Source organism: Metopolophium dirhodum, chromosome 8 (assembly GCF_019925205.1).
Source record: "Metopolophium dirhodum isolate CAU chromosome 8, ASM1992520v1, whole genome shotgun sequence".
Classification (NCBI taxonomy): domain Eukaryota; kingdom Metazoa; phylum Arthropoda; class Insecta; order Hemiptera; family Aphididae; genus Metopolophium; species Metopolophium dirhodum.
In genome coordinates, this window is record NC_083567.1 from 24300204 (window position 1) to 24320861 (window position 20658).

General features: G+C 27.4%; 1 protein-coding gene across 2 annotated transcripts; it reads right to left on the reverse strand.

Moving 5' to 3' along the window:
• Positions 1-9371: 9371 nt before the first annotated feature.
• LOC132950453 (thiamine transporter 1-like) lies at positions 9372-16267 on the reverse strand. 2 transcript variants are annotated; one of them, XM_061021928.1, is made up of 11 exons: positions 16163-16267; positions 15957-16084; positions 12840-13010; positions 12511-12727; positions 11912-12058; positions 11621-11763; positions 10961-11063; positions 10590-10782; positions 9819-9960; positions 9656-9689; positions 9372-9570 (listed from the first exon to the last, which is right to left on the reverse strand). In XM_061021928.1, exons 2-11 carry the CDS (start codon positions 16080-16082, stop codon positions 9542-9544), a joined length of 1305 nt encoding a protein of 434 aa, XP_060877911.1. In that variant the 5' UTR covers positions 16083-16084; positions 16163-16267; the 3' UTR covers positions 9372-9541. The 2 variants fall into 2 exon arrangements, with proteins under 2 accessions (XP_060877911.1, XP_060877910.1); XM_061021927.1 differs by lacking the exon at positions 9372-9570 and having other exon boundaries at positions 9581-9689.
• Positions 16268-20658: the final 4391 nt, after the last annotated feature.

Here is a 20658-nt window from a genome sequence, read left to right on the forward strand (position 1 = left end):
ATATGGGTACGATAATTATTTATTACAATTTTATTTTTTAGTTATAATGATCAATCAAGAATACAAAACTAAAAGTTTTTTTATTGTTCAAATAAAATCTATGATTTGTAGATTTGGGAAATAATACTAGATACCTATGACCCAAGAAAATTAGAATATACAAATCTAAATATTTTGTTGTTTTTAATAGTTATGCGGAGTTGCGATGCACAGTGGGATATTTTCATAAAAACCCAGCCAAAATATTATATTATAAAGATTAACCAACCTTTGAATTTTTTCTCTGTGAAATAGATACGATAAAATCAAATCACATGTATGAATGCTTATTATTACAATATTTATAATGATGCAGTTAAACAAATCCTTTAATAATATATTATACGGCGGATGATGTAACAGCTGATGCGCATTATTAGTCATTATTTATAATTTAATATTTAATCATAATTCAAAATCCGTTTCTGAAAATATTCAGAATTTAGAAGCGGAGTTTGAATCTTTGTTCTAGACTTATTATTTCTTACAGTCTTCTTTCTTAGTTCTTCTGGATTAGGTAAGTCTTCATAACGATTGATAACCTATTTAATAGAAGTTAATGATTATATTATAATAAAAAATAAAATATTTAATACATAAATATAATCTACATGTATATTCTACGCTGAAAATCGTAGTAAATAATAAAAAAAAATTGAGCTGTAGGTATAAAAAATATAATAATATAATATTATAAAATTATATTGTATAATATAATAATATACGTATTAATATGTACCTACCTACATTTTGTGTAAGCATAAAGTGTTGCCCGGCGTATTGTATAGGCAAAATAGGTACATTACAACAGTGTTCAATATTAACCATAATCATTACATATTTTTAGATTATTGCAACTTCGTTCGCCGATAGAGTGTGGTTGCCCACAAACCAAAACACATTTTACTCCACCGTAAATACCAATATACTTAACTTAACAACAGTAATGATATTTTAAAAATAAACAACATTACTTAAATAAATGTTTTTAAGCAGACAAATCGTCATTATCAAATAATATTAAGTATTAACTTTTAAGCATAGTCTATACATTTTTTTGTAACATGTCTGAGGTTGAAATATCTTTTAGAAAAAAATTGGAACAAATTCGATAAAGGTATGTTTTTCCATGAATATATAATGATTTAAAGATACATATTAATTGGTATTATAATAGTCTCTATTATAAAATATTTTTTATTTAAAAATATAGATTAATAATTATAATATCACCAAATTGCAACACCTGGATTTTAAATGTTCTGAATAATACCGAATTTTCAGTTTAAATTTCTTGCTACCGTATTAAAGTCCATATAATTAATGATTATTCAATATTTTTTTAGGTTCATACTATGAATTATATGCTGTTTCCGGCAGGCAGACAAATCGTCAAAAATTGTGATAAACTTTCGTTATTGGCTTAACATTATATCATACTGACATGTTATTGTTATTCAGATACGTTCGTTGAATTTGTTTTTCACTAATTTATTATGATAGCGTAAACGTTTTACACAACATATAGTTTGTATTATTATGTATTTACAATTATGATGAATAATATTGTATTATGCTTATGATACACGAGATATCTCATTTAAACTATGCTACAGAACATACATTTTGTATTTTTGATTAAATAATTTTTTGTGGTATAATAATAGTCACTATATTTGTATGTATATGTACGCATCGTCTACTAAAAATGTTAATTAAAATAGTAAAATATTATAAATTTATACAAACATGCTTATATTATAACACGTATAATAACATAATATCATATTATATACCTAATGTACCGTAGGGACCTTTTAGAAACTTTTAGTAACGGTCTTGAAATCCGTCTATATTTTTCTAGAGAAAATAGGTAATCACAGTTTTGTTTTGTTTTTTATCACCCAAGCTATTACCTAGCTAGACGGATAAAAAAAAAAAATATTTCAACAACAAAATCTTACAGTCAAGACGCTTATTTCTCTGAGTAGCGATTTGAAAATAAATACCGTATTTCTTACGATTGCCTAGATTAAATATATTTTCATGACATTTCATGGTGTATGTTCGAGCAGTCAAAACACTGAAAACTCATGCATATTGACTTTATCGCATTATAAAAATATAATATTATTCTTATAATATCAGCGGAAACATAAAATGCCAAAATGACAGTTAAAATCAAGTGCAGATAGATGAATGCAAATAAACTGGAATTAGGTATGGGTACATGTTTAAGTTAACACAATAATAACATACCTATAAAGTGATTGAACTCAAACACTAAAATTTACTGATTGCGCGGTTTTTTTTACCAAATGTTACTGTGGTTTCCGTGAAGACGAACAATCGTTATGGAAAAATAAATTTGTAATGAACTTATTACACTGCAGATTTGAGTACATCCTAAAAATATTGAACCCCATAAATCGTATATCTATTTTTCTTATTCAGATTTACAAACATTTTTCAAAATCAACAATAGGTATTATATGTAATAATAATAATTATAATTACAACATGGGAGTAACCGAACGTCATATTGTCTTAAAAACCGTCGTCGTTGCGAACGTTTGCAGCGTAAATTTATGTTTCTTTATAAAACTGTAGAAAACGCGCAGAATGTATTTCAAATGTTAGGTATACGTGAATAAGAATAAAAGATAAAATTATTCCTTAAGGTAACAAAACGCCAAAAGACATAAACAAAATCTCTTTGCCGTCTACAATTGTTCATAATGTAAAAAGTTTGGCAAAAAATCATTGTTTTCAAAACAGTTTTTGGTCGTTCAATAAGTAACACCAACCTTCACAACGATCCAAATAGAGGTTTAGCGATGAAATCTGCTGTCTGCATAATATAATATATTAAAACTTATTATCTTGATATTACGGTATTTTAGTGTAATATAGAATAATATATTTTAATTATGACAGTCTCTCTAACTATACCATCCCAGTATCACTATTCACAATACTTATTATTACTTACTTAGTAATATGTCCACTGCAAGATGATTAATAGACACTAAATTTTACCATTTTACCATTTAAATATAGTTATTATAGATTTTACAATTATTACCTTTGCCTAGTGATATAATTTTATTTTTTTACTAATACGTTCTTAGAATTTTTATTCTAACTTATTATTCTAAATTTGTATATAGGTTACTTCAAAATTATGTTTACAATTATATTCTTAATATATTGATTTCTTAATTTTCTATTTGATTCTATTGACTTCTTAATTTCTTTATATATTGTTTTTAATTTTATAAAAACAACTATACTTTACGTAGGGATACATTTAAAATTTGAAATAACAATTGACGAAAAATCATTACTAATAAAATAAACTAAATCATCCAAAAATATAAATTTATTTCAATACCGATAGTAAGTATTTAAAAATATACTTTATGGATGATAAAAATATCATTAAAAAAGTAATCGATACCAACAAAAGTAATTTGCATACTTTTACTCAAATACTTTACAACACTGACATTTATATAATATAGTGCAGGCGTGCCCAGACTTTTCCAACAGGGTAAACTATACAGTCACGTAAATAATACGAAGATAATAATATTATATCGTACTTGGGCGCAGTCTTGACGACGCGCTACGACCGATTTCATCCCACCCAGTCAGTCGTTCAGATTGGTGTGGTGGAATGAAAAGATCGGTAATAGATCTATAATAGTAAGATTTATTTTTTAGATTTTAATTTGAAGTTACAAATTATTTAAACCATATGGTTAAAGCTGCTAGAACTAGAAGTTCTAATTTAAAAAAGTGGATGTCACTCTGCTGTTCAGTAGGTTATAAGTGGGTCACAGTAATGGATGGTGTTACATTTGAATTCAATTATATAATATCATTGTATAAGAAAAATGATTCTGAGCGGAGACGGTTTATCAGTCTGGATATTTAATATTGTTATTATTTATTATAGCCTATAAGTTAAATTGATATTTTAATATTATTATAATTTTTATTCGTTTCTATGGTGATAAACAAAGCGTTAGAAATTAAAATCCCATTTTTAGCGATTTTTCGTAATTTGTCGGTAGTTTTTCCCATGATATTAAATAACTATTGAGAAAATCGAAAAATGACCTTTTTAAAGTATCATCTTGATCCAATTTTCCAAAAGATAAGGTACCAAACTCCTACTGGTAGAAATTTTGTATACAGGATAAAAAATAAAAAATAAAAATGATAAACACCATTGTAAAACCACCAACTTCCTCGCTCCGCTCAGAATCTAAAATGCGAAATAATATTATTTAACCGAGTTCAAACTTGTTGATGATTGCATAATTCAATGGTGGTATTTCAATGGCATATAATATGTTTAAAACGCATATTACTCTTATTATGATTTAAGTGCATCATACCTTTTAACATTTCTTAACGCATTACCTATATCCCTACTCCTGTCCGGTAATATTATAGCATCGCTGTCCGGATTAGTACCTATATATTATGTACGTTTGACCACCAAGAGTAAATAATCCACGGATTACACAGCTCCAGGATAACCGCAGCACGTCCCGAGGGGGCTGCTGCAAAGAATGGCGATCGCCAGTCTATTCCTGTACATCGTTTTGGGAATATACAATTCCTGGGCGGCTTGACGGCGAACCCACTGTGGAAACAATAATATATCATTACGCTATTTAACGTTATAGCCTATAGGTGGATTGCGTCAAACGTTTTTCTTCATTGTATGCAGAGTAGTCGCGGTGTCTCGACGGTTTCACCATCGTCGTGCTTGTGCGCCTCCTGCTGAAACTTCAGAACTCACATAGCTATTTATACATAGGTATTTATATATGCTAAAATACTTACTTGAATAACTGATGGAAATTATTAAATATTAATACTATTGTATTAATATTTAAATACTTAATCAAGAGTATATAATTTTTAAATTATCTACAAAAATTACTTCTATAAAATAGCCTTTACCAAGATTTTTTAAGAAACAGAAAAACATTTTCTTTTTTAGTTTAGTCATTAAGCCGTTAAGGTAAACCCAAAATTACTTACTACTATTAATTATTAAATAGTACTAATTATAATTATTTCTCCTCTCCATTACGGTACCTAATAGTTATCCAAAACAATATTCCGAAGATTTCAATAATAATAGGAACAATTATTGATAAAACAGTGCTCATACAATGCAAAAAGGTTATAGGAAATAAGTACACCGATAAAGAAATGGGAAAATATTTATAATATTATTTAACATATTTAGATTATACAGAACGAGAGGAGTATTTAAACCATAGAGTAATAAGAATAATTCTTATAACTCCATGATTTAAACATTTAAACATACAGTGTTGAATTATTTTATTATTCTAGTAGATCTTATAAGTGTTAGGTATAGACAAACAATTATGTTAAGTCACTGATAGACAAACATTTCATAGTATATATTTGTGTATATATTATTATTGTTTTCTCGAATAATTAAGGGGAAAATGAGTTTTTGAAGTTTTTTTTTGATTTTAAAGAGGTCCAGCACAGTAAATAAAAATGATAAATAAACGTTTATATTTTAAATATAATATGTAAGTACTAATTAAAAAACCAAAGTACTTATCAATGGTCATTATCGATGATATTTGTTGATGTTTAATATACGAAATTATACATATACAAATGCTTTTGCATGAGATAGTACCAAGAAGACAATAGATATAGACTTATAGTGTATAGATAAGAAACCAAATTTTTACTTTAAAAATAGAAAAACTTGTACTGTGCAATATTACTTTTATTTTTTTGAAATCACGGTTGAAAAAAAAATTATTTTAGTTTAAAAAACCTAAAAACAACAGATTATAAAATAATTATAACTTTTCTATATAAGTGATTATAAAAAATAACGAAAATACTCCACAGTCAAAGTTCTTTCTTTTTTATGGTCAAAATTTGGTTTTTTAACAAAGCCGATGTGACTCTTGCCACGCAAAATGGTTTTTAACAAACAATTTATGGCGTCTTTTGAACACCAAAAAAAAAAAAAAATAAGTAAAACCAGTGGTGGCCTAATATAATATGTACCTATATACTTATTATACTTGTACATAATATAAATGGTGAGATCACAACTTGTTATACCATTAAATTAAAAATAATGTGGAACACAATGATCAGCTTATCACATGTTATCGTAAATAAAAAATCAGGTAAGTGGATGTCGCTCTGCTGTACAGTAGATTAAGTGGGTCAATGTAAAATGGATTGTATTAAACTTAAATTCAATGATATAATATCACTGTACAAGAATAATGATTTTGAGCGGAGACGGTTTATCAGTCTGGATTTTTTAAATTTTTATTATTTATTATAGCCTTTAAGTTAAATTAATATTATAATATTATAATTTTTTATTCGTTGCTACGGTGATAAACAAAGTGTTAGAAATTTAAATCCCATTTTAAGCGGTTTTTTCGTAATTTGTCAGTAGTTTTTCCCGTAGCATTAAATAACTATTGAGAAAATCGACCTGTCTGAAGTACCATCTTGATCCAATTTGCTAAAAGATAAGGTACTATATGTTGAAATCGAAGCACTTCTTCCGGTAGAAATTTTGTATACAGGATATAAAAAAAAATAAATAAAATAAACACCATTGTAAATCCACTAGCTTCATCGCTCCGCTCAGAATCTAAAATATGAAAAACTAATATATTATTTGAATAAATCCGTAAACATTTAAACTAAATGCCTAACCTGTTATAGAAGAAAGTGACAAGACTTGATGGAATTTTGAACAGTTAAAATTAATGAAACAAAAATAAACTACTAAATGAAAAGTCACTACTTATAGGTACAAGTATGATATAACTAATAAGTTATATCATTATATCATGGGTAATACAAGTATAATATTATTATATTTTTGACGAATACTTTAATTTTTTTATTTCGATGAAAATATTATTTCTTGAACACGAATTTAAGTGTCGATAACATGCGTACTTAACTAAACTTTTAAATTAAGATATTGTTACCTACAAGGCTACAAATCATAATAACAATTATGGAAATTGTACAGTATTATTAATAAATCTCAACAATTAAAATTAGATATTTCTGTACAATAAACTGCATAGTTAATCAAACATATTTTATGACACTGTATTATTTAAGAGCAATTATAATAATATTAATTTTTCGTATCATATATAATTATAGTGTAATAAATTTATATTTACCTAATTACATATATTTTTATAATGACTAAACTAATTTATTTGTCATTTTAAACAGCATATTAAGGTTACTGATGAACTTTTGATAATTCTGAATACAAAATAATGTAGATATTAGTGATGTACAACGATATATTTTCCGTTATCGATATCGGTTCATTAAAACAAAAACCTATACGACAGCACTGTCTAGCGACTAAAGTGAGCTAGTCACGAAAAGATTCAGTTGAAAGGTTCAAAACGAAGGCGGTAAATGGCGTTGCAGTTATCGTCTGGGCGGGTCGAGCGAATATAACATCATCAAAGTGCAATTAAATACAATTAATATCTTTAAAATTATTTACTCTTACAGAAAACAAGTGCTGTATATTTGTAAGCAAAATTTCAAGTCTTCACCCTTAAAACAAAAATTATTTTAAATGTTTGCCATTTGTCGATAACCGACAATAAGTAATATTCCTATTTTAAATGCTATTGAAAAAATGTCACTAAAAAGATTGTAGATTTTTTGATTTGAGATAAATATCATTCCACAATATTTTCATAAAAGTTATAGGTATGTAATTAAGTATAGTGAACTTATAGTAGGTACATATTATTAATAAATAGTTTTAATAATGTATAATAATATAATATACCTAGATAATAAATATTAAATACAATATAGTCAATGTTGTTCCGCGAATTATTTTTATTATATGTCAACAAAGAAGTCTCTACATGATAAGCACTTTATTCGTAGGGTATATTTTAGTACCTAATTTATTATTAGGTATATATTAGTAAAACCCATGTTTTATTGAAAACCATGAAAGCACTTGTCTATTTTAGATTCTGAGAATGAATTGATTTTACAACGATATGTGTGTTTTTTTTTTTTTAATTTTTTTTTTTTTGTATCTGTCATCACGGTTTGGGGCAGTAAAACTGCTTCGATTTTCTTCACCAGTATCTTGTTCGATAGGAAAATGAATTTAGTTGGTGCATTCGGGAGGTCATTTGTAAAAATTCCCAATACTTTTCAAAAGCGCCAGGAAAAACAACATAACATTTTGGATTTTGGTGTAACTCTAAAACAAATGAACGTATACACATGAAATTTTCACTGGTCATTTATATTTACATTTTCTATACACGATAAAATGTTCAAAATATTTTGATTTGTTTTGAACTGTTTAGGAACATTTTCAGTTTCCAATTTTATTAGTCTTTATTTCTATGAATGTCAATTAAACTTTATTTGTTGGGTAAAAAAGCTTGACAATTTAATATAAGACTACTATTATATTGTTACAATGACATTTGAAAAATATTAAAAATCCTTAGTCACAGTTTTTTTTTATAACCATTTAAAGTTCAAGTCTTGACAAAATACAGAAAAATCACGAAAATTAGCAAATTATTTTGAGTTGAGAATTCATAAAAATGTTTCTTTTTAAATTTAAGATTTGAAATTGTAATACAAGATTATTTATACGTTTGTCTATCTTTATCAACCAAAAAAATGTCTACAACTAATTCAAATTAAATTTTTATGAGCGTTTGAAGTTTATACTTTTACAATATTGGATATTCACTCGATTTCTCATGTAGCGGCTTTGTTATTTTATTGTTATTCAAAATCGAATAACTGTAGATACATGAAAATTTTATTGAATGTTTATATTTGCATTTTTTATACACCATATAATTTTGAAAATATTTTGACTCGATTTGGGCTGTTAACGGATATTGTCAGTTTTCAATTTTTTTAGTTTTTTTTTTTTCCATTAATATCAATAAAATTGTATTTGATGGGTAAAAAAGCGTGAATATTTAATGCAAGGCTCCTAATATATTGTTACAATATCAGTTGAAAAATATTAAAAATACATAGGCACAATTTGTTTTATAAGAATTCAAAGTTCGAATTTTGACAAAATTTATCAAATTTATAATTTAATAATTATTTTGTAGTTAAACATTTATAAAATGTTCAACTTTTATAACTAAGGATTAAAAATTTAAAACAAGGCTCCACGTAAATAGGTTATATATGAATTACTTTATTCACAATAATATCATCAAATATACTTGGTAATATCATAGGCTGACTGACCGTTTTCGCTCAGAGTCATTTTTTTTATACAATGATATTATATCATTGAATTCAAATTTAACACCATCCATTACAGTGACCCACTTGTAACCTACTGAACAGCAGAGCGACATCCACTTTTTTAAATTAGAACTTCTAGTTCTAGCAGCTTTAACCATATGGTTTAAATAATTTGTATCTTCAAATTAAAATCTAAAAAATAAATCTTACTATTATAGTCGGTATAATGTTTTATTTTTTCTAATCTCAAGTATACAAATAAACATGAATATGATACCTAGCATGAAAAATAAGCCACCAATGAACAAAAACTGAAACAAAATAAAATATATTATGGTTTAAAAGGTTAATTACTGATACATATACCACCTAAAATTAATTTAATATTTTTTTAAGAAAATATGTAAATAATAATGTAAAATATAAAGTTTTTGACTTACCCTCCCGGGAATACTAATATTCATGAAATTATATTGAATAATAAATAATGTCAAAATAGTGACCACCGTTAAAGATCCAAAATAATTGAATTCTATTACTAAAGAATAACACTGCCTCTTTAGATGTTTTGCAATTTCGGTGCTAAAAGTACAGAAACAAATAAATTACATTTATATTAATATTGTGAACACTCAGTATATCAAGGTTAAAAAAAGTATATCGATTGCTAATAGGGAGCATGTTCACTAAGAATAAAATAGAATTTAGAATTTTTTTTTAGAAATAGATTTTGAAATTGGTAAATAAAAATTGATACACTAAAACTATTTGATATTATACAAAGGTTGAAAAAATTTGAAATAAATCAAGTACTTAGATAATATACTAATCACTGGACCTAGTGCATTTATATTAGAAACATAAATTATCGCTAACATTACGATATTTATCTTAATAGACGCCAAAATTCCGTATTGCCCATTTATATCGATATTGCTTGTTTTAAGTATCAAATTATAGTAAAACTCAACTTACTACTTAGTACTAGGCAATTCAAAAAAATTATATTTTTAAATACATCAACAGTGTATACCCATTTCGAACATAGAGAACGATGCTGCAAGGCACACTCGAATTAAATATGTTTTAATCCCCCAAAAAATAAATATTTACATAGGTAATAATATTATTATGTTAGAATATAATATTATACCCTGCATGGCTGTATCCCATCCCCAACTATCGTACTAGTCAAAATATATTTTACTCACTAGATTATGACAAAATGCATTTGACATACTAGACCAAATAATATGTATGCCAAATATATAAAAATGAGTTCATCATACAAGTAACATGACATTATTAGCACTCCCATGACAATAGAGCAAAATGCCGTGAACATATCACCATAGCGCGCCCAATCACATTGTACTTTTCCAATTAAGTACGAACTCGCGGCTCCTGTAAAATATATTTATAAGATTCGTCATTCTGACGGAAATCTACAAAACCATATTTAAAGAATTATGATAACACTAATTTATTGTATTTCAGAAAAAAATTGTAATATTGTTAATGATTATTTCTTTTCCTATAAATAATAATTATTGCTTGATTATAAATATACGGAAATACTAACCACATAACGTAGCTATTGCTTCGGCAAGTCCATTTGACAAGACATCGTGATTTCCTGGTTTTTTGACTACGTACGAGTACAAAACGTTTATGTTAGCTAAAACCTGTAACATTAAATACAATACACATTTACTAAACACTCAAATTCCGAAGAAATAATATTTATATTACACCCATTTTTTCCTACACATTATACATACATAGGTACTGAGGTTGTGTACCAAAGTATACCAAGGTACCTACATCATATAATAATGTATAGTATATTTTATTATAAATACCAGATTTACCACAAAACAAATGAAATAAAAATAACTTAATTTATTCAGTGTAAATACTACATATTAATATACAGTAATAATACTATTTATACTAAATAATAATAATATAAATCATCACTTTTGGATAAAAAATAAAGTAAAATAAAGTGAAAAAAACAAAACAAAATAACGGAAACTACAACCTAACTTATTTGTATTATTATGTTTATACATGTTGAATTACTATAGGTACTTGCTATTTTCCCATTAAGCTACAACACGAAATCAGGAAAATATGCTGAGCAAGAAGGCCCGTTCTGTTTAAGTGTCGATATTATAATCAATTTCGTCAATATAATAAATAACTAAATAAGCACAATACATATTAAAAATTGATTTACCAGAATGTATGCTGCCATACCCACTATATACCATAAACTTTTTTTCAGTACAACTGGATTTGAATATGAAGATTTGAAGTTCATCCATATTTTTTTCGAGAAAAATACCACAGGTTTGTATTCTTCATCGAGCTCGATTTTATCTAGACAAAAGAAAGTATCAAAATATAACACCTTTAAATCTACATTATCTACTTCGAATAACATAATTAGGTAACTAAATTATTAAGTAAACATAGTGAATTATAATAAGAAACAAAGAGTTAATGTTGTTTACGAATCTATACTTACTTTTATTTTGTTTAAAATGTTTCGTTTTGCTCTCTACACCGTGTTTAAGAAGTGGCGAATCTTCGTATGGCCCTTTTGAATTTAGCTTATCATTATTCTGTTCGACAGATGGAAACAGACAAGCCCAGGTTGTAGCTAACAACAAACCTTGAAACAAATAAATGGGGTTCACCTATATATTTTATGCAAACACATGAATGTATAAAACTTTAAATACCTGTGCGAATAGTTTAAATCGTTAATTTACGATTCTTAAATTTTGGAAAATTGTTATTAATCTTATTGTTTTGAATAAACATTAAAATCATAGATGCACATTTTGAAGTTTTTAGGAGTGATTAGTATCCGCAGGTTTCAAATAAGAACTCCCGGTTTCCCCGATTAGTTTATATCACAAGACACAATTCAATAAATTAACTTATGGCTTATGGTTAGGATTTTAATTTTAAATGTACTTGGGTTATAAATTAATAATTATAAATATAAATGTTTATAAAACAACTGTACGTTTTTAAATAGTTAAATTAATCTTGTTTCGTGTCTGTGAATAAAAATAATTATACATAATATTTATAACATATTATAAATCGTCTGATTACTGAACACGTTGCAGTATGGCAGGAGAGTATAAATCCCTCCGGTCATGTTGACTATGGTTTGTGCTGAGAAATCTCCGACAACTTTACCAAGTTGTATGGCTGCCGAAACAATACCAGTGGCCATCTGAAATTGTTCTACGTCCTCGATTTTGGCATACAAATAACAGAATGCTATCATATCACAGCTATATATTGCCCCGATACCACACGAGGACACCTACACTCAGTATAACATAAAAAAAACCATATGGTAGAGCATCATTAAAACAAATTTAATTATGATCTAGTAGGTAGGTACTATTATCTATGGAATAATCAATCGTACTAACCCTCAGCTGCGCAACACTGGGTGCACCAGTCATGAGGAAATAGGAGACACATGAACAAACGGTCAAAAATATAATGTTTGGCTTGTACAGAAGGTAGTCAGCAGTCATAAACATTAACACTGATAATAATAGCGATGAATATGTTTTGATGTACTCCATCACGGTGGCTACCTGTAAAAATGTAACATAATAAACGGGGCGATCAATGTACCAATTAGTTTTGCGATAATGGCTGAAGACTTCAAGATCATTAAATTCGAGAGAGGTCTACGTATAGGTAAATTATAATCAGACTGTGTGAACGTTTCATCGAATCGTTTAAACTACAAAGCCAAGAATTATATTGTATTTATACAGATATTACAGATTTACAGAAAATCATATAACTAATAATTGTAATTGTATTTACATTGTATTTGCACTAAAACGGAAGGTAATAATAGAAAAATATAATAATTTCAACCCGGATAAAGTCAGTTAATACAGCTAGCATAAAATAAAATAGCTTTAAGGGGCATTCGATACCATGATTTTCTGTTTTTGTCTAACACACGCGTGACGTAGGATTTTAGACGGATTCATTGCCAAACATACCAATTGAGCTAATGAAGCGATTAGCATTATAAAAACAGATTTAAATTTTTCGTCAAGTCTACTTGAAATAAACTTTTCCACATTTATGATTTTTTGATTTTTAACTTCTCAAAAATGGAAATACGACAACTTTTAAATACTCTTTTTTAATATGACATTTTTAGGAGTTTGGGGGATATTATCAAAAATGTGGGAAATTGATTTCAAGTAGACTTGACGACAATTTCAAATCTGTTTTTAGAATATTCTTATCGCTTCATTAGATCAATTGGTATGTTTGGCAAAAAACACGTCTACTTATACCTAGGTCACGCGTGTGTTAGACAAACACAGAAAATCACGGTATCGAATCCCCTTAAATTGTTCAACATTTCATTTAAAAAACAACCAAATTTTTCATGTTTTTTTTATGTTTAAAATTTAAATATGTATAACTTAATTTGCTTATTTACTTCTAGCTGTAGGTCCCGGCACTCCCCGGGGATACATGAAGCCGAGATAAACAATCCACCTGCGGCGGATGGTACTTAATAAGTAACATTTTTTTCTTACGTGAACCAATTGCATGCAGAAATAAACGAATATGGTTTTAATATTATTAATGACAGGTAACTCTACGTAAAATATCGGGTTCAATATATATCTAAAGTTTCCTTGAATCGTAAATATCGGTTGAGTATAGACGTATTATAGTAGTATAAGCCTCAGAAATACTCTTAGGGCCGTTCTTACAATGTCCGGTTAAAGTTAATCGACACTTAACCGGCCGAATTCTGCCGGTAATAAAATCTGTTATCAGTCGGTTAGCGTTAACCGACACTTTACCGGAAATTGTAAGAACGGCCCTTAGCCTTTTATATAATATAATAATATAATAGCTGTTGCCCGTGGTTTCTATTCTAATACTCTTACACGCTCAGACCCGCTTGGTCCGCTCGGGATTGCAAATAATAGGTCTGCAAAATTTGGTGACAATTTATCAAAAACTGTAGAATTGCATGTACGTAATTTAGATATAACGCGACTAATACGACGACTCTCCATTATTATCGATATATCCAAGGCTGGACAAGTTAATGATTTTTGTTAGCTCAGTTAAGTTAAGTTAATATGGACCAATAACAGAAAGTTAAAAGTTAAATGTTAATTTAACTATAGGTTAACTCAGTTAAATTAAAAGTTGATATACACTTTTTGTTAACTTTTTATTAAGTTGAAAAAAAGTTAATTTGTTTATACAACGCTAGCGTAATTAATATTTTTCCAACCCAAAACTAAATTATAGACTATAGTTTATATACTTTATACAGTATTTCCATATAAGTTAAACTCGAATGATTCTCAAATTTGTAACTTTGAACAATTCACGGTAAATATTTTTTGACATGAAAACGAAATAAACTGAAATAGTGAAATATAATAAAATTAAAAACAAAATAAATTAACTTAACTTAATTCTTAAAATGAAAAATTAATTCGTTAATTTCATGTTAATTAAAAAAGAAATGTAGTAAGTTAACAGTTAAGTTAAAAAGTTTAAATTAAATTAACTTTAACTTTTTAACTCATTAATGCCCAGTAGTTATATATCCAATAGTTTCCGTTTTTCTTCAGTTGAAATATTCTCAACTGTCATTTTTTAAAATTGGTTGAGTATTTTTTTATTATTTAAACATTAACCATATAAAATTATCTCCAATCATAAAACTTTTTTATTATATATAACCAATAGCAACCCTATAAATAGATAACAAAAAAAATTCGAATTTGTGAGCCGAAACAAAATTCGTATGTGAGCCACCCAAGAGCGAGCGAAAGGAGTACAGCCCTCCTAAGCGACCTATAGGGATTAAAAAACGAAAACATGAATGTCTCAATGAATCTATTGATGTACATTTTATTAAAAACGGTCCAATAATTTTTGAATCTATAAAATATGATGATCAGACAAAAAAAGCATAAATGTATATATATTAAGAGAAAGGAGAAGAAAGATGCACACTATGAACAATTTTAATTTTATTGAAAGTTTATTGAAGTTTTTTGCTATATAATCTATAAATTCAAAGATAATCATATTATTTAATATTTAGTATTTCAATATGATAAAATATGGCTAACTAGAGGTCATGATGGCCAACCTATGATAGTAAATAATAATCACTTATATTCATTATAAATTAATGTCTGAACATAATTATATAGCTAATAAATAATAATATATAATGTAATTTATAAAAATAGATAAATCTTTTAAGTTGTCGACACTTGTTAGTTGCTGTGTATTCTATGATATGGCTGCGTTAAACAGGTATCCATAAACAATTAATTTAAATAGTCAAGTAATAGTATTATTTTTATTTCAACAAACCTGGTGTTTATATTAGGTTTGGTTGACAATGAAGTAATAACTAGTAAACCATTACTCAGCCACTGATCAGCCAGATAAGTAAGTGTTACATTTGGACAAAAACAGTAAGTCAAAAAACGTTTAGTGGCTTAATATTATATAACTGTCATTACCTCGTTCAGAGACAAGTCTGCATCTGGTCCTGTTAAATAAGCCGTCAGAAATGGTTCTAGTGGCCGAAGTTCCAGAAAAAACAAATAAATTGCAACCATGTATGTAGTTTTTTGCCATTCTTTCATAACTGAAAACGTTGTTTTATCATTATTAATAATTTTATCATATTTTGTTTAATTTTAAAATATAAAATGAAATCTTATACTTTTTATAAAATATATATAATATATATTTTATTTATTATACGTTCTGAACCATCTACGTATCACACTGACGATCACAATGTAACAAGCTTTAAGTTAATCTGTTTCAAGAATAAATAATTATATGATACAACACTCGATATCAAGCTACATTAATTACATAATTTGATAATCTATTATGACCTTATTTTATTTTATTTGATAAAAAAAAAATTTGTATTTTATAGTTGACTAGAAGTTACATACCTATATAATATTATTATATACTTCTGACTTCAGATCTATTTGATATAAAATATAGCAATGGTGTCAACTCATTAGTAAAACTCTGATTTACAGGTTTTTACATATCGTTACTGGGTCAATGCAGACTTATGAGAGTAAAAAATGTGGACGATTCGTTCAATTCTGAATGCGTAAGAAAGAGTTTTTTTTGCATATTTGAAAATATTTCGTAATTGTGAGAAAAAATTTGTATTTATTATTCATTTTAATATTACGGTACCCAGAAAAAAATGTTTACAATTTATTTATTTTTTTATAATTTTGATAAAAAGAAAACACGCAGTGTTATCAAGGTTTATCACGGACTATGATATGTTATCTATGTCCATTGTCCGTCCTATAAACCCATAGATATATACAACAACTAGATAGCCGTCTCCTTCTTGTCATCGAAGTCGGCCGCCATTTACAAAGCAGGCAATGTTTACAAAATAATATTATCACAGTTATTATGTATAGATAAATATATATGTATATAAATAAATGTAAAACAAATGTAAACATTGCCTGCTTTATAAATGGCAACCGACTTCAACATTGGTCACAACTGTAGTATAAAGACGGCAGGGACTGGAACCTTTAGGATTTTTCCGGTTCTGGTTCCGGTTCGGTTCTTATAAAAAAATATAATAGGTTCCGGTTCCGATTCCGGTTCTTAAAATTACAAAATATGGGTTTTGGTTCCGGTTAATTCCGGTTCTTACCAGTTATAACAATAAATTTTTTCAAAAATTACCTTATTGCTTATTAGGTAGATTTTTTACTCATAAAGTCATAACTTGACCCAGTCTTATAAAATATACTTTTAAAATTGAATTTAAATACAAATACAAATACATCCATTCAAAAAGTATTTAAAATACATTCCAAATACTTTTTTAATTTTACTCAATTTATTTCAGTTTACAAAATTAATTTTTTAATTGCTAATTTAAAATAGTGTAATGTTAGTTTGTTACATTCATCCAGATATTATTAGAACTTTTTGAACTTCCTTCTTAAATTTATACCGGAAAATGAAAACTAATAATACTGGCTTTATAATAGTTTTGAAATCATTTATTATGAGGTGGGTAATTAAAAAATTAAACAGTTATTAATAAAATCAGAAATTAATTTAATAATTTTACTAGGTAAGAAATTATTAATTTAAGAAGTGTTTTCAATTTTCAAAAATGGTTTTAATTGATTAACAAGTGTACTGGGTTTAGGTCTTAGAAGTTGCTAATAACTAATAAGCAAAACATAAAATTACAGTATGACCATAAGATTAACAAGTCGTAAATTACTCGTATGTGTAAATGTGTGAGTGTGTGACTGTGTTTGAGACTGTGAGACAGAGTTATAAATAACTATATAAATATTATTTCTCGTAATAGTCGTAGATATTTGGTAAAGATTGTAGAAAAACACATCATTGTTGTCGACCATTCTCGGTACATTACCAATGAAAAATGCAACCCGTATGTGTGTAAATTAATCAGTCTCGGGCGTACCAATAATACGATTATTTCGAGTTAGAATATTAAAATACCACATCTTACTGTGTATAAAACAAAAATATTTCTGTGAAAAATAATTATTTGATTACAACAAAATCCAATTTAAATAAAATGTTCAATTATTTGAAATACAGGACTTTTTCTTAGAAAGTTAGAACCGATAAGAAATTTCTACCAGAAAAGTTAGAGAAGTTACAAACATTTAGTTTGGACAAAATAAAAATAAAATTGTAACTCATTTTCAAGCCCCCCCCCCCCATTGAAAAATCCTGCGTACGCCACTGGCTTAGACACCGTGTGTTATGGCCAAATCGGGTGACTGTGGCCTCGAAGACGGTCTCCGGGGGCGCGTGGTAGGTATACGTTATCAATTAAATATTTCATATCAATATTATTAATTATTTGAAAAATGTCAAATAACAATATTAGGTATAATATTTAATTCATATTTCATAGCAAAATGTATAGCATTATACTGAAACTTACAATACCATGCATAAACAACTTTGAATATATGTATTAAAAAGGTCGTCGTCCGTGATCACTGGAATAAAGAAATGGGTTGTTTCCGTTTTTTATAATATCGTAACAAATAAAGATACACGTTACCAACATCTTATCAGATTACGGATACATTATATTTATAATACATCTATTTTCAAAATGATTTTCGCTCACTGATATGTTACAATGTTACATCGATTTTAGCTAAATAACAGATGTTAATATTGTTGTTACTTATAGGTATAGGAAATATATTTATTGACAAATATCTAACACATTTTAATTCAATCAAGTCAATTTTATCTTAATAATTTATTATGTACTCGTATAAAGTAATTGTAAATTAATCAGTGGTGTATTTCTTGGCAGTGAGGCCTCCTGACCTTTTATCAACTCTCTCTTATCTCTCGCTGAAAAACATTCCAAAGTATGTTTATAAACTTCATCAATGTATAAAAAATAACTCTAAATGAAACTTTCTTTTTAACTTTTCCATTTTATTTTTAGACATTTAGAGGTATCTTTATTTTTTTCAGACATATTTACCTTTTTTATATACCAAACGAATAGTTTTAGATTCTGAGTGGAGCGAAAGAATATATTGATTATTGTGTTCTTCTTTTTTTAAATTATTTTTTTTTGGCCTGTCATCATCTTTTGGGACAGTAAAAATGCTTCGAATTTCAACTTCAGTATCTTGTTGGATGGGAAAGTGCTAGTTGGTGCATTGACGAAGAAAAAATTCTCAGTAGTTTTCAAAAGCGCCAAGAAAAACAAATGAAAAATTACGGAAAAAACGGGAATTTTTACGCGAAATCCGATAGTTGTCAATAAAATGTTATTTGTTGGGTAAAAATGCGTGGAAATTTAATACAAGACTTCTGATTTATTTTTATTATAGTAGTTGAAAAATACAGTAGTCGCCGCTTATTGGACTCACTTTGGGACCCGACAATTTGAGTCGATTAACCAAATGAGCCAATAAGGCGAATGACTCAACAAAATTTAAAAAATTTAAAAACTTAAAAATATGTATTGAGATTTAAGGTATGTATAAGAATAAAAATCTAGCTATACGCAATTAAAAATAAAATAAAATTAATAAAATACATACATAATTAATAAAATAAATACATTTTTTGATAAAAATCCATCTAATGTTGATTGGATTTTCCCTTCTTCGGCCAACTTCATAATCATATCTTCATAAGATTTATGTTTCTCGAATACGTCAAAATCGCCTCTTTGCTGAATCCCTCTACGTAAAATTTGAAGCGCTTCTAGCATTTGTTTAGTTGATGGTGGTTTCTCATTAAATCCCCCTTTGTCGCTATCACCAGCCACATTCTCTTTAAGCCGTTTTGACTGTATTTCACCACATATATCTTCCTCGGTAACGAGTTCGGTAGTTTGGACTTCTTCTTTATTTATCTAATTTTCAAATGACCCTATTAACCAGTGTGTGAGTGGTGAGTCGAATAGACGAATTTTTTGCTGTGTGTTAGTATATGTGCGAATCGGGACCAGCCGTTTTGAGTCTAATAGGCGAATGAGTCAATTAACCGTGAGTCCAATAAGCGGCGATCACTGTATTAAAAATGAGTACAATTTTTTTTTATAAGCATTTAAGGTTTAAATTTTGGCAAAATGTATCATATTTATTAAAATGTTATAATTATTTTGTAGTTAAAAATTTATAAAATATTCAACTTTTATAGCTAAGGATTGAAAATTTAAATCAGGGTTCCACGTAAAAAGGTTATAAAATTACTTTACTCACAATAATATCATAAAATATACTTGGTGGCAGTATCATAGGCTGACTGACCGTCTTCGCTCAGAATCGTTTTTCTTATACAATGATGTTACCTATATCATTGAATTCAAATTTAACACCATCCATTACAGTGATCCACTTGTAACCTACTGGCATTGCATGTTTGTTAAAAGAACCACCTTCAGTCTTTATAATACATTTTTATATTAGGTGATGTAATATTTTTTACACACAATAATATGTCTATAATAAACACAAACCATTAGTAATGGCCGTTTTTTTTGCATCAAGATTCAATTTTTAGTCACATTTTTAAAAGTTATACCCACTGTGCGCAAGTAGGTACTGGGAAAACAATTTAAAAATGTTTCCGCTACAGAAACTATAAGCATTCTGGTATAGGTCTCCTTTGCCGTGGTTGAATTGGCAT